Raw genomic sequence first — 13,721 nt, 5'->3', positions numbered from 1 at the left:
TTCCTAATTACTTGCTGTACCTGCATGCTAACTTTTTGTGTTTCATGTACAAGGACCCCCAAATACCTCTGTACTGCAGCATTTTGTAATATCTCCCCATTTAAATAATAATTTGCTTTTTTATTTTCCCTACTAAAGTGGATAACCTCACATTTTCCCACATTATATTCCACTCACTTAGCCTATCAATATCTCTTCACAGATTTTTTGCGTCCTCCTCACAACTTGCTTTCCCACCTACCTTTGTATCAGCAAATTTGACTACATTACACTTGCTTCCTTCATCCAAGTCATTAATACAAATTGTAAATAGTTGAGCCCCCAGCACTGATCCCTCTGGCACCCCACCAGTTATAGTTTTCCAACCTGAAAATGACCCATTTATCCTGACTCTGTTAGTTAACCAATCCTCTATCCATGCCAATATATTACCCCCAATCCCGTGAGCTTTTATCTTGTGAAGTAACCTTTTATGTAGCACCTTATCAAATGCCTTCTGGAAATCGAAATGCACGATATCTACTGGTTCCGCTTTATCCGCCCACCCTGCTCGTCACATCCTCACAGAACTCCATCAAATTTGTCAAACATGATTTCCCTTTCATAAAACCATGCTGACTCTGCTTGACCATGTTATGTTTTTCTCAATGTCCTGCTACTACTTCATTAATAGAAACATAGAATGAGTTCATGGCTGAACATGCAACCTCAGTACCCCATTCCTGCTTTCTCGCCATACCCCTTGATCCCCCGAGCAGTAAGGACTACATCTAACTCCTTTTTGAATATATTTAGTGAATTGGCCTCAACAACTTTCTGTGGTAGAGAATTCCACAGGTTCACCACTCTCTGGGTGAAGAAGTTTCTCCTCATCTCGGTCCTAAATGGCTTACCCCCTATCCTTAGACTGTGACCCCTGGTTCTGGACTTCCCCAACATTGGGAACATTCTTCCTGCATCTAACCTGTCTAAACCCATCAGAATTTTAAACGTTTCTATGAGGTCCCCTCTCATTCTTCTGAACTCCAGTGAATACAAGCCCAGTTGATCCAGTCTTTCTTGATAGGTCAGTCCCGCCATCCCGGGAATCAGTCTGGTGAACCTTCGCTGCACTCCCTCAATAGCAAGAATGTCCTTCCTCAGGTTAGGAGACCAAAACTGTACACAATATTCCAGGTGTGGCCTCACCAAGGCTCTGTACAACTGTAGTAACACCTCCCTGCCCCTGTACTCAAATCCCCTCGCTATGAAGGCCAACATGCCATTTGCTTTCTTAACCACCTGCTGTACCTGCATGCCAACCTTCAATGACTGATGTACCATGACACCCAGGTCTCGTTGCACCTCCCCTTTTCCTAATCTGTCACCATTCAGATAATAGTCCATCTCTCTGTTTTTACCACCAAAGTGGATAACCTCACATTTATCCACATTACACTTCATCTGCCATGCATTTGCCCACTCACCTAACCTATCCAAGTCGCTCTGCAGCCTCATAGCATCCTCCTCGCAGCTCACACTGCCACCCAACTTAGTGTCATCCGCAAATTTGGAGATACTACATTTAATCCCCTCGTCTAAATCATTAATGTACAGTGTAAACAGCTGGGGCTCCAGCACAGATCCTTGCGGTACCCCACTAGTCACTGCCTGCCATTCTGAAAAGTACCCATTTACTTCTACTCTTTGTTTCCTGTCTGACAACCAGTTCTCAATCCATGTCAGCACACTACCCCCAATCCCATGTGCTTTAACTTTGCACATTAATCTCTTGTTTGGGACCTTGTCGAAAGCCTTCTGAAAGTCCAAATATACCACATCAACTGGTTCTCCCTTGTCCACTCTACTGGAAACATCCTCAAAAAATTCCAGAAGATTTGTCAAGCATGATTTCCCTTTCACAAATCCATGCTGACTTGGACCTATCATGTCACCTCTTTCCAAATGCGCTGCTATGACATCCTTAATAAATTGATTCCATCATTTTACCCACTACCGATGTCAGGCTGACCGGTCTATAATTCCCTGTTTTCTCTCTCCCTCCTTTTTTAAAAAGTGGGGTTACATTGGCTACCCTCCCCTCGATAGGAACTGATCCAGAGTCAATGGAATGTTGGAAAATGACTGTCAATGCATCCGCTATTTCCAAGGCCACCTCCTTAAGTACTCTGGGATGCAGTCCATCAGGCCCTGGGGATTTATCGGCCTTCAATCCCATCAATTTCCCCAACACAATTTCCCGACTAATAAGGATTTCCCTCAGTTCCTCCTCCTTACTAGACCCTCTGACCCCTTTTATAACCGGAAGGTTGTTTGTGTCCTCCTTAGTGAATACCGAACCAAAGTACTTGTTCAATTGGTCCGCCATTTCTTTGTTCCCCGTTATGACTTCCCCTGATTCTGACCTACGTTTGTCTTTACTAACCTTTTTCTCTTTACATATCTATAGAAACTTTTGCAATCCGTCTTAATGTTCCCTGCAAGCTTCTTCTCGTACTCCATTTTCCCTGCCCTAATCAAACCTTTTGTCCTCCTCTGCTGAGTTCTAAATTTCTCCCAGTCCCCGGGTTCGCTACTATTTCTGGCCAATTTGTATGCCACTTCCTTGGCTTTAATACTATCCCTGATTTCCCTTGATAGCCACAGTTGAGCCACCTTCCCTTTTTTATTTTTACGCCAGACAGGAATGTACAATTGTTATAGTTCATCCATGCGGTCTCTAAATGTCTGCCATTGCCCATCCACAGTCAACCCCTTAAGTATCATTCGCCAATCTATCCTAGCCAGTTCACGCCTCATACCTTCAAAGTTACCCTTCTTTAAGTTCTGAACTATGGTCTCTGAATTAACTGTTTCATTCTCCATCCTAATGCAGAATTCCACCATATTATGGTCACTCTTCCCCAAGGGGCCTCGCACAACGAGATTGCTAATTAATTCTCTCTCATTACACAACACCCAGTCTAAGATGGCCTCCCCCCTAGTTGGTTCCTCGACATATTGGTCTAGAAAACCATCCCTTATGCACTCCAGGAAATCCTCCTCCACCGTATTGCTTCCAGTTTGGTTAGCCCAATCAATGTGCATATTAAAGTCACCCATTATAACTGCTGCACCTTTATTGCATGCATCCCTAATTTCCTGTTTGATGCCCTCCCCAACATCACTACTACTGTTTGGAGGTCTGTACACAACTCCCACTAATGTTTTTTGCCCTTTGGTGTTCTACAGCTCTACCCATATAGATTCCACATCATCCAAGCTAATGTCCTTCCTAACTATTGCATTAATCTCCTCCTTAACCAGCAATGCTACCCCATCTTCTTTTCCTTTTATTCTATCTTTCCTGAATGTTGAATACCCCTGGATGTTGAGTTCCCAGCCCTGATCATCCTGGAGCCACGTCTCTGTAATCCCAATCACATCATATTTGTTAACATCTATTTGCACAGTTAACTCATCCACCTTATTACGGATACTCCTTGCATTAAGACACAATTAATAATGGACTGCAGCATTTTCCCAATGACAGATGTTAGACTAACTGGTTATAGTGTTCTGCTTGCTGTCTCCCTCCATTCTTAAATAGGAGCGTTACATTTACGGTTTTCCAATCTGCTGGGACCTCTCCAAAATCGAGGGAATTTTTGTAGATTACAACCAATGCATCCACTATCTCTAGAGCCACTTCTTTTAAGACCCTAGGATGCAGGCCACTGGGCCCAGGGGATTTGTCCCCCTGTAGTCCCATTAGTTTGCCTTGTACTTTTTCTCTAGTGATAGTGATTGTTTTAAGCTCCCCCTCCCAATAGTCCCTTGATTATCAATTATTGGGATGCTTTTAGTGTCTTCTACCATGAAGACCGATACAAAATATTTGTTCAAAGTCTCTGCTAACTCCCTGTTTCCCAGTGTAAAAATTAGACCTGCTGCGAGGTGATTTTTTTTTTGTGTGGACGCAGCACTGTTCGAGACAGAAATTCCACAACTCTATTTTGAATTGCCGAAAAAAAATTTGTGTTCGTCCGCTCGAGTTGAGGAAAATGTCGGAAAATCAGTCCAACAACCCGAACCGGGTGAGGAACAACAACCTGAACCCAAACATCAATGTCCGGGACCAGCTCTTCCACGCACTCTTCTTCAAGATGGCCGTGACATACGCTAGGGTGTTTCCCCCGTCCGTCCTGCGAGCACTATCGGAGCATGCCGGGGAGCGGAAGAAGCAGCGTGGTGGCCTAGACCAGCAGGCTGAGTGGCCCCCGGCCTGCGAGCACCATCGGAGCAGGCCGGGGAGCGGAAGGAGCAGCGTGGCGGCATACCACTCCAGGGAGCAGAACGTGCTGGAGCAGGAGAGCAACGGCAATGAAAAGGGATGTCATCAACATTCAGGTCGGTGATTGGAACGTGGGCAGGTACAGCAGGAGCAGCGAGGTCGGGGCGAAGGAGCGGCGAGAGACTGTAGAGGGACATGATCGGGGCCCAGAAGAGGTGAGAGCCCAGGGGCAGCATGGGACAGCCCGCATTGCGATGTGTGCGCGCACTAGGTCCGTGCAGCAGAGCTGGTCTCCAGTTGTCTTGGGTAATCCTTGCTACTGGATCAAGACCTAGCTCTGTCAAGCCCGTGTGGTGGCTGATGTGCAACGGCCACCACATGTTAAAAAAAAATCCACGCACAGGTCATCTTTCACCCTTCAAGATTTAGTTCGGGACCTGGAATTTTAGGTCCTTCACTGAAACACCTGTCAACTTTTTGACATAGAAGCAAGTCATCCTCGATTTGAGGGACTGCCTATGATGATGATTATTAATTCCTCAGTCTCATCCTTTGAAGGACCAACGTTTACTTTAGCTACTCTCTTCCTTTTTATATACAGTATGATGTCCGAAATCCAGAAACCTTGGGACCGAGGCTGTTCCGGATATTTCTGGATTTCGGAAGGTCTTTGCCTGCGCCGAGGGAGGGGGGAGGGTCGGTCGGGCCATCGGAGGTCGGGGGGTGGGGGTCGGTTGGGTCGAGGCCGGGGGAAGGGGAGGTCGGGTGGGCTGCAGGAGGTAGGGCGGCCGGACCGAGGCCGGGTGGCCAGGGAGTCCGGATTTCGGAACATTTTCCGGGCGACCCCGCCACGGATTTGGGAACTCCAGATTTTGGACATCGCACCTGTACCTGTAGAAGCTTAGAAACATAGAAACATAGAAAATAGGTGCAGGAGTAGGCCATTCGGCCCTTCTAGCCTGCACCGCCATTCAATGAGTTCATGGCTGAACATTCAACTTCAGTACCCCATTCCTGCTTTCTCGCCATAGCCGTTGATGCCCCTAGTAGTAAGGACCTCATCTAACTCCTTTTTGAATATATTTAGTGTATTGTCAGTTTTTATATTTCTTGCTGGTTTACTTTCATAATCTATCTTCTGTCTCTATTATTTTTAGTCATCCTTTGTTTGTTTCTAAAAAAATTCCCAATCCTCTGGCCTTCCACTAATCTTTGCAACATTGTATGCCTTTGTTTTCAATTTTATACCATCCTTTGCTTCCTTAGTTAGCCACGGGTGGTTCATCCTTCTCTTAGAGTCTTTCTTTCTCACTGGAATATATCTTTGCTGAGAGTTATAAAATATTTCCTTAAATGTTAGCCACTGCTTACTGCTTACCGTTTTACCCTTTAATCTATTTTCCCAGTCCACTTTAGCCAACTCTGCCTTCATACCTTTGTAATTGCCTTTAAGTTCAGGACACTAGTTTGAGACCTAGCTTTCTCACCCTCAAACTGAATTTGCTATGATCATTCTTCTGAAGAGGATCCTTTACTATGAGATCATGAATTGATCTAGTCTCATTACACATTACCAGATCTAAAATAGTCTGCTCCCTGGTTGGCTCCACAAAGTATGTTCTAAGAAATCATCCTGCATACACTCTATGAACTCTTCCTCAAGGCTACCTTTGCCAATTTAATTTGTCCAATCAATATGAAGATTAAAATCACCCATGATTATTGCCGTACCTTTCTTACGAGCCTCCATTATTTCTTGATTTATATTCTGTCCCACAGTGTAGCTACTGTTAGGGGGCCTATTAGACCACTCCCACCAGTGACTTCTTTCCGTTATTATTTCTTACCTCCACCTAAACTGATTCTACATCTTGATCTTCTGAGCCAATATCATTTCTCATTACTGCATTGATCTCATCCTTTATCAACTGAGCTACCCAACCTCCTTTTCCTTTCTGCCTATCCTTCCGAAATTGCAAATACCCCTGAATATTCAGTTCCCAGCCTGGAGGGGTTGCAGGATCAATCATACCAGTTGATTAAAATGTTAACACGTATGTGAGGCAGAACAACCTAGAGTAGTGATTCAAGATCTGCCTCTGCCTCATAAGTGTTAAAAGTTTTAGTTAATAACTTCCATGGGCAATGAAATGTACAGCAATTAATAAAGAAGTATGGAACAGAGGCAGATTTGCCAGCAAAGAAAGAAACAAGGGTAAATGTTCTAACTATTCCAAAAAAAAATTACATTTAGGGCAAATCAACATTCAAAACTGATAGGAATGCAAAAGCAACTTCTTTTTTCCTCCCAGTTGGGGAACATTATATGGAATTGGAAAGAAGATTAACCTAAAAAAGAGTGAGAAATATACCTAAAAATGCAGAATAAAAACCTGCTGCATAGGGAAAACACAACAATGCTGCCTGTCAGAAGTTGTGTTGCTGTAAACTGTTTACTGCATGTTCTGACTATTCAACCCCAATACGCGGAAGCTGAAACTTGATTTTCAGTCTTACACACAGATATTTGTTGACAGGACATTAGTTCATGAATGTGAAAGATCAAGATCTACAGCACTTATGATACACAACTAAATGATGATCATTGTCATGTCAGCAATGGTGGAATGTTCCATTTATTGCAGGAGCAACTGTACGGTATTAAAAACATTATGCAATTGGGCAAGATTTGCTACATTGATGGAAGATAAAGTTTTCCCTAATATCAGTAGAATATAAGATCATAAGTTGGAGTGTCCAACTATGGCACTAGGGTCACTTGTGGCCCCAAACCCTGCTAATCTGGCTCTTAAAGCCCAGGCAAGGAAGTCCTTTTTGCATTTATATTTCTTATTCACTGGTTTGTCCTGCTTGAATTTTATGGGCTCTGAGATTTGGAAAGCACTGCTCTCTTAATGATGGATAAATCCTAAATCGGAGCACCAGATCTATTAATATCTAGCAATTTGAGATAAATGCAAATGTATCCCCTCCAGATCCCAAGGCACACACCTATAAGGCCCATAAATGCAAACACTTGGACACCCCTGCTATAGTAACTACAATCCAACTGAACAATAGAATTCTGCAACAGTCTTGCATCTGTCACACAACTTCACACCTACTTCAATCAGAATGCTTTAAAATGTTCTGGTAAAGTTCGTACATATTCTGTAAAATGGTTTGGAGATGTTATATTATTGACAGATTCAGATGACATTCTTAAAGCAACCAGTTCTGCTCTTGTGGCCTGTGATGTCACTTGATCCCCGACATGGTCACCGAGGTTTCAATTATTAAGGTAGCAGAACTATAACATTTAGTGATAAATTCTTTGGCCTAGAAATTCGATAAAGCCCGAAAACAGGCGGTGGCCGCAGGGCGAGATTTGCTCGCGCCCGTAAAAAAGAAATCGCAGGCAGCATGTTATTTTGGTGCTGCCTGCTGATTTGATGGGTTTCAGCACACAGCCGAGCGATGGACGTGCTGCTTTAGACTGTGCGTTCAGCAGGAGGCCCAATGTCACGTCCCTTTTCTTAAAGCAAAATTATGATTTTAGAAAGCAGTCTCGAGCCCTTAAAGGGGAACTGCCTTCTGAAAAAAAAAAATCATTCAAAAATAGTCAGTCTTTAAGCACTTACAGCTCAACTGCCTTCCGAAAAAATATCATTCTAAACTAAGCAGTCTTCAGCTCTTAAAGCTGAACTGCCTTCTGCATGTAAAAAAATGGTACAAGTGCTTCAGCACGAAAACAAATGGCTCAACATGCCAGGGAAAGGACACTCAGGGTCGCGAGTACAGCAATCGAGCAATGTGCGGGGGGGGTCAACACTAGAAGAGATGTCCTCTACCCACAGGGGGCCAGGAGGACCTCCAGAAAGGATGTGGGACCAGATCATCGAGGCGGTCACTGCCAGCAGTATCACCCCCAGGACCTGGATCCAGTGCCTAAAGAGGTTTCATGATTTCAGACAAGTGGTCAAGGTCAGTGAATGCATCTTCAAAAGCCATCCTCTCCTACCAACTGCACCACTAGTCTCACACACTGTTCAATGCTCGACCACCACCCCCCTCATCACTCAACTGCGAACACCACGAGGCACACCTTACACTCCTAGCTTCACCTCACCTTACCTCCTTGGAGGAGACAGCGCTGGCCATTCTTGGCAGGGTCATGGCTGTATCCTTGGCCAGTGGCAGAGCTGAAAGAATACAAAAATCTGGTATCCTCATACATTATCCTCTTTCTCACATCCCACTTGGCCCTCATTCCACAACATCTTTTGATGTAGTCACAAGTGCGATTAGTTGATTTTTTAATGTAATACATGGATAAAGTTGGATTGGAAAGTTTGCCCTGTGGTGGCTTTTATTTTAGCATTGTGGCCAGGACGGTGTGTTGGTCAGTAACAGGAGTGAAGGTACGATGTGGGACAAATGTTGAAAGGGGAATTGAGGTTGTGGTCACTGGTACTGGATGATTCAATCCCGGATATCTCAGGCAGAAAGGGGTTGTCTGGGTTGCATCCTTCTTTCCTCGGCTGCTCCTTCTTCCGCTGCTCCCTCCTCTTCTTTCTGCAAGCAGCTTGTCCCCTTTGCTGCCTCTGCTTCATCTCCATGTGCCTCCCAGGACAGTGAATAAGTGGTCTTCAGAGGCCTTCTTTTAATATCCAAAGCCTTGCTAACGTCCAGCAGCACTCACTGCACACTATTAACAATTTTTTTAATATATTGCACCAAACCACTTCAATAAAATATTTAAAAAACACTCCAAAAGCTGAAATCGAAACTTATCTGAAAGATGTGTATGTCCCTTTAAGAAGCAATGGCAGCATCTCTGCAGTATTACTGTACGCATGTTCATCCGTGCGTCGCAATGAGAGGGTGTTGTGACGTGCAGCGACTCCAAAATCGCAGTCATGCTTCAAATCGGACATTGCACGCCGATTTACATCACGATCTACACATTTCCATTGGAGAGGAGAGCGCTGGCAATCTCTCTAAAATGGCGTGTCCCGTATCGGAAGCGAGGCGGCCCCCAATTCCCCCCCCAAGAAAAACGAAGTTGAGTTAACAGTCGGCGCTAAGGTAGGGAATTTCCCTGCCACAGAATCAGTTGTGGCAAAGGTGCGCCCTCGAAACCAAGTTGTTCCACTTAAGGAAAATAATGTACCAAAAGAGAAGATTCTCTGTGCAGGGTCAGCAACTCTGCTCAATCTACAAAGAAACAAGGACATTTTTTCTTTAGCAAAAAACAGAACATTGTAATGCAAGCATAACATTGTGCTTGCACAGAATCAATGTACCAGCCAATATGCAATGTTTGAAAAGGACTATGCAATCTGCACAATATCACCAATATCCCCCAAAAGTAAAAAGAAATATTGAAGGTCTAAAAGGTTACTGAAAGCCTAAAGGGGCCTCTCAGTAATTATTAGAGAATGGCCATATGCTTTGTTTATGAATCAAACAGTTACAGCTTTTTTCAGTTCAGGACATACCTGTCATTCTGGGGAAAATGGAGAGACAGTGAGTTATTGTTGTGCTGCCACTTGACTACAAAACTGTATTCAGAGTAAAAGTCCCAGGTTTGATTAGTTGGAGTGACTCAGCAGATAGCAAGAAAAAGAAGCCTGTTGCAGCCTTACCTCGTGATCAGGAATCTCCGAGGACAGAGTTTTTCCAAGGATAATGCCAGTCAAGTATGTCCAGCATCGGGCTGTGTTAGCATGGTTATAGCCCCCTGTCTCCACCAGAAAAGCAAATCACACAAAAATAATTTATTAGACAACAAGGCCAGAAGGCACAGTGACCAGATTATTTATTACTCTCTTATTGTAATACTATTGTGCTGCACTGTTGCATATTCAAATAGGAAGGAAAGTTTACAAACATTAAACACTTCACTTTTACAAATAAAGAGCCATCATCAATAATAAATGATAAATAAATCAATAAATCAACCAATAAATCAATCAAAACATTAAAAAAATTAAAAAATAATTAAAAAAAAATCAATCAATAAATAAAAAATTAAGTTTCTACTCACCTACTGCAGCACCGGTAGCCCTCTCTCTGTCTCTGTCAGTGTCTCTTTTTCTCTGTCTCTCTGTCAGTGTCTCTCTCTCTCTCGGTCTCTGTCAGTGTCTCTCTGATGATGTCATGTCGAGGTATCCCCCTCCGATGATGTCACATATGGGTATGCACCTGTGATTATGCAATGTCTCCAGCGAGGGGTGGGGAAAGAGAGGGGGGGAGGGGGGAAAGAGAGGGGGGGAGGGGAAAGAGAGCAGGGAGGAGGGGGGGGGGAAGAGAGCAGGGAGGGGGGGAAGAGAGCAGGGAGGGGGGGAAGAGAGCAGGGAGGGGGGGAAGAGAGCAGGGAGGGGGGAAGAGAGCAGGGAGGGGGGGGAAGAGAGCAGGGAGGGGGGGAAGAGAGCAGGGAGGGGGGGAAGAGAGCAGGGAGGGGGGGAAGAGAGCAGGGAGGGGGGGAAGAGAGCAGGGAGGGGGGGAAGAGAGCAGGGAGGGGGGGAAGAGAGCAGGGAGGGGGGGAAGAGAGCAGGGAGGGGGGGAAGAGAGCAGGGAGGGGGGGAGAGAGCAGGGAGGGGGGGAAGAGAGCAGGGAGTGGGGGGGAAGAGAGCAGGGAGGGGGGGGGAAGAGAGCAGGGAGGGGGGGGAAGAGAGCAGGGAGGGGGGGGGAAGAGAGCAGGGAGGGGGGGGGAAGAGAGCAGGGAGGGGGGGGGAAGAGAGCAGGGAGGGGGGGGGAAGAGAGCAGGGAGGGGGGGGGAAGAGAGCAGGGAGGGGGGGGGAAGAGAGCAGGGAGGGGGGGGGAAGAGAGCAGGGAGGGGGGGGGAAGAGAGCAGGGAGGGGGGGGGAAGAGAGCAGGGAGGGGGGGGAAGAGAGCAGGGAGGGGGGGGAAGAGAGCAGGGAGGGGGGGGAAGAGAGCAGGGAGGGGGGGGGGAAGAGAGCAGGGAGGGGGGGGGAAGAGAGCAGGGAGGGGGGGGGGAAGAGAGCAGGGAGGGGGGGGGAAGAGAGCATGGAGGGGGGGGAAGAGAGCAGGGAGGGGGGGGAAGAGAGCAGGGAGGGGGGGAAGAGAGCAGGGAGGGGGGGGAAGAGAGCAGGGAGGGGGGGGAAGAGAGCAGGGAGGGGGGGGGAAGAGAGCAGAGAGGGGGGGAAGAGAGCAGAGAGGGGGGGAAGAGAGCAGAGAGGGGGGGAAGAGAGCAGAGAGGGGGGGGAAGAGAGCAGGGAGGGGGAAGAGAGCAGGGAGGGGGGGAAGAGAGCAGAGAGGGGGGGAAGAGAGCAGGGAGGGGGGGAAGAGAGCAGGGAGGGGGGGAAGAGAGCAGGGAGATGGGAAGAGAGCAGGGAGATGGGAAGAGAGCAGGGAGGGGGGGGGAAGAGAGCAGGGAGGGGGGGAAGAGAGCGGGGGAGGGGGGAAAGAGAGCGGGGGGGGGAGGGGAAGAGAGCGGGGGGAAGGGGAAGAGAGTGGGGGGAAGGGGAAGAGAGCGGGGGGAGGGGAAGAGAGCGGGGGGAAGGGGAAGAGAGCGGGGGGAAGGGGAAGAGAGCGGGGGGAAGGGGAAGAGAGCGGGGGGAAGGGGAAGAGAGCGGGGGGAAGGGGAAGAGAGCGGGGGGAAGGGGAAGAGAGCGGGGGGGGGGGGGGGAGGGGAAGAGAGCGGGGGGCCGGAGGGGAAGAGAGCGGGGGGCCGGAGGGGAAGAGAGCGGGGGGGAGGGGAAGAGAGCGGGGGGGAGGGGAAGAGAGCGGGGGGGGAGGGGAAGAGAGCGGGGGGGGGGAGGGGAAGAGAGCGGGTGGGGGGTGGGGAAGAGAGCGGGGGGGAGGGGAAGAGAGCCGGGGGAGGGGGCACGGGAGGGAGGGGGAGGGGGCACGGAGGGAGGGGGGGGCACGGGGAGGGAGGGAGGGGCACGGGAGGGAGGGAGGAGGGCACGGGAGGGAGGGAGGAGGGGGCACGGGAGGGAGGGAGGAGGGGGCACGGGAGAGGCACGGGAGGGAGGGAGGAGGGGGCACGGGAGGGAGGGAGAGGGGGCACGGGAGGGAGGGGGAGGTGGCACGGGAGGGAGGGGGGAGGGGGCACGGGAGGGAGGGGGGAGGGGGCACGGGAGGGAGGGGGGAGGGGGCACGGGAGGGAGGGGGGAGGGGGCACGGGAGGGAGGGGGGAGAGGGCACGGGAGGGAGGGGGGGGGGCACTTGAGGGAGGGGGGAGGGGCACGGGAGGGAGGGGGGAGGGCGCACGGGAGGGAGGGGGGAGAGGGCACGGGAGGGAGGGGGGAGGGAGCACGGGAGGGAGGAGGGGGGAGGGAGCACGGGAGGGAGGGAGCACGGGAGGGAGGGAGCACGGGAGGGAGGGGGGAGAGGGCACGGGAGGGTGGGAGGGGGAAGGGAGAACGGGAGGGAGGGAGGTGGAAGGGAGAACGAGGGAAAACGGGAGGGGGCGGAGGGAAAACGGAAGGGGGGGAAGGGAAATGGAAGGGGGGGGGAAGGGAAAACGGAAGGGGGGGGGAAGGGAAAACGGAAGGGGGTGGTGGGAGGGAAAACGGGAAGGGGGGGGAGTGAGAACGGAAGGGGGGGGAGTGAGAACGGGAGGGTGGGGGGGCATGAGAACGGGAGGGGGGGAGTGAGAACGGGAGGGGGGAGTGAGAACGGGAGGGGGGAGTGAGAACGGGAGGGAGGGGGGAGTGATGACGGGAGGGGGGGGGAGTAAGAATGGGAGGGGGGGAGGGGAGGAGTGAGAATGGGAGGGGGGCTGAGAATGGGAGGGGGGGAGTGAGAATGGGAGGGGGGAGTGAGAATGGGAGGGGGGAGTGAGAATGGGAGGGGGGGAGTGAGAATGGGAGGGGGGGAGTGAGAATGGGAGGGGGGGAGTGAGAATGGGAGGGGGGGAGTGAGAATGGGAGGGGGGGAGTGAGAATGGGAGGGGGGGAGTGAGAATGGGAGGGGGGGGAGTGAGAATGGGAGGGGGGGGAGTGAGAATGGGAGGGGGGGGGAGTGAGAATGGGAGGGGGGGGAGTGAGAATGGGAGGGGGGGGAGTGAGAATGGGAGGGGGGGAGTGAGAATGGGAGGGGGGGGAGTGAGAATGGGAGGGGGGGAGTGAGAATGGGAGGGGGGGAGTGAGAATGGGAGGGGGGGGGAGTGAGAATGGGAGGGGGGAGTGAGAATGGGGGGATAGAATGGGGGGAGTGAGAATGGGAGGGGGGGAGTGAGAATGGGAGGGGGGAGTGAGAATGGGAGGGGGGGAGTGAGAATGGGAGGGGGGGGAGTGAGAATGGGAGGGGGGAGTGAGAATGGGAGGGGGGAGTGAGAATGGGAGGGGGGAGTGAGAATGGGAGGGGGGAGTGAGAATGGGAGGGGGGGAGTGAGAATGGGAGGGGGGGAGAGAGAATGGGAGGGGGGAGTGAGAATGGGAGGGGGGGAGTGAGACTGGGAGGGGGGGGGGAAGGC

At 50.0% G+C, this 13,721-nt stretch overlaps 1 protein-coding gene across 3 annotated transcripts in view; it reads right to left on the bottom strand.

Annotated features, from left to right (window-relative positions):
* The window catches only part of hdac8 (histone deacetylase 8), a 125,226-nt gene that overhangs the window by 17,195 nt on the left and 94,310 nt on the right, over positions 1-13,721 (bottom strand). For all 3 annotated transcript variants that reach the window (XM_070883027.1, XM_070883029.1, XM_070883028.1), the window contains exon 9: positions 9,922-10,016. In XM_070883027.1, coding sequence (XP_070739128.1) covers positions 9,922-10,016 — 95 coding nt within the window. The remainder of the gene's footprint in view (positions 1-9,921; positions 10,017-13,721) is intronic.

The sequence above is a fragment of the Pristiophorus japonicus genome, chromosome 6, assembly GCF_044704955.1.
Source record: "Pristiophorus japonicus isolate sPriJap1 chromosome 6, sPriJap1.hap1, whole genome shotgun sequence".
Taxonomy (NCBI): Eukaryota; Metazoa; Chordata; class Chondrichthyes; family Pristiophoridae; genus Pristiophorus; species Pristiophorus japonicus.
This window is presented reverse-complemented; position numbering and strand designations above follow the sequence as displayed.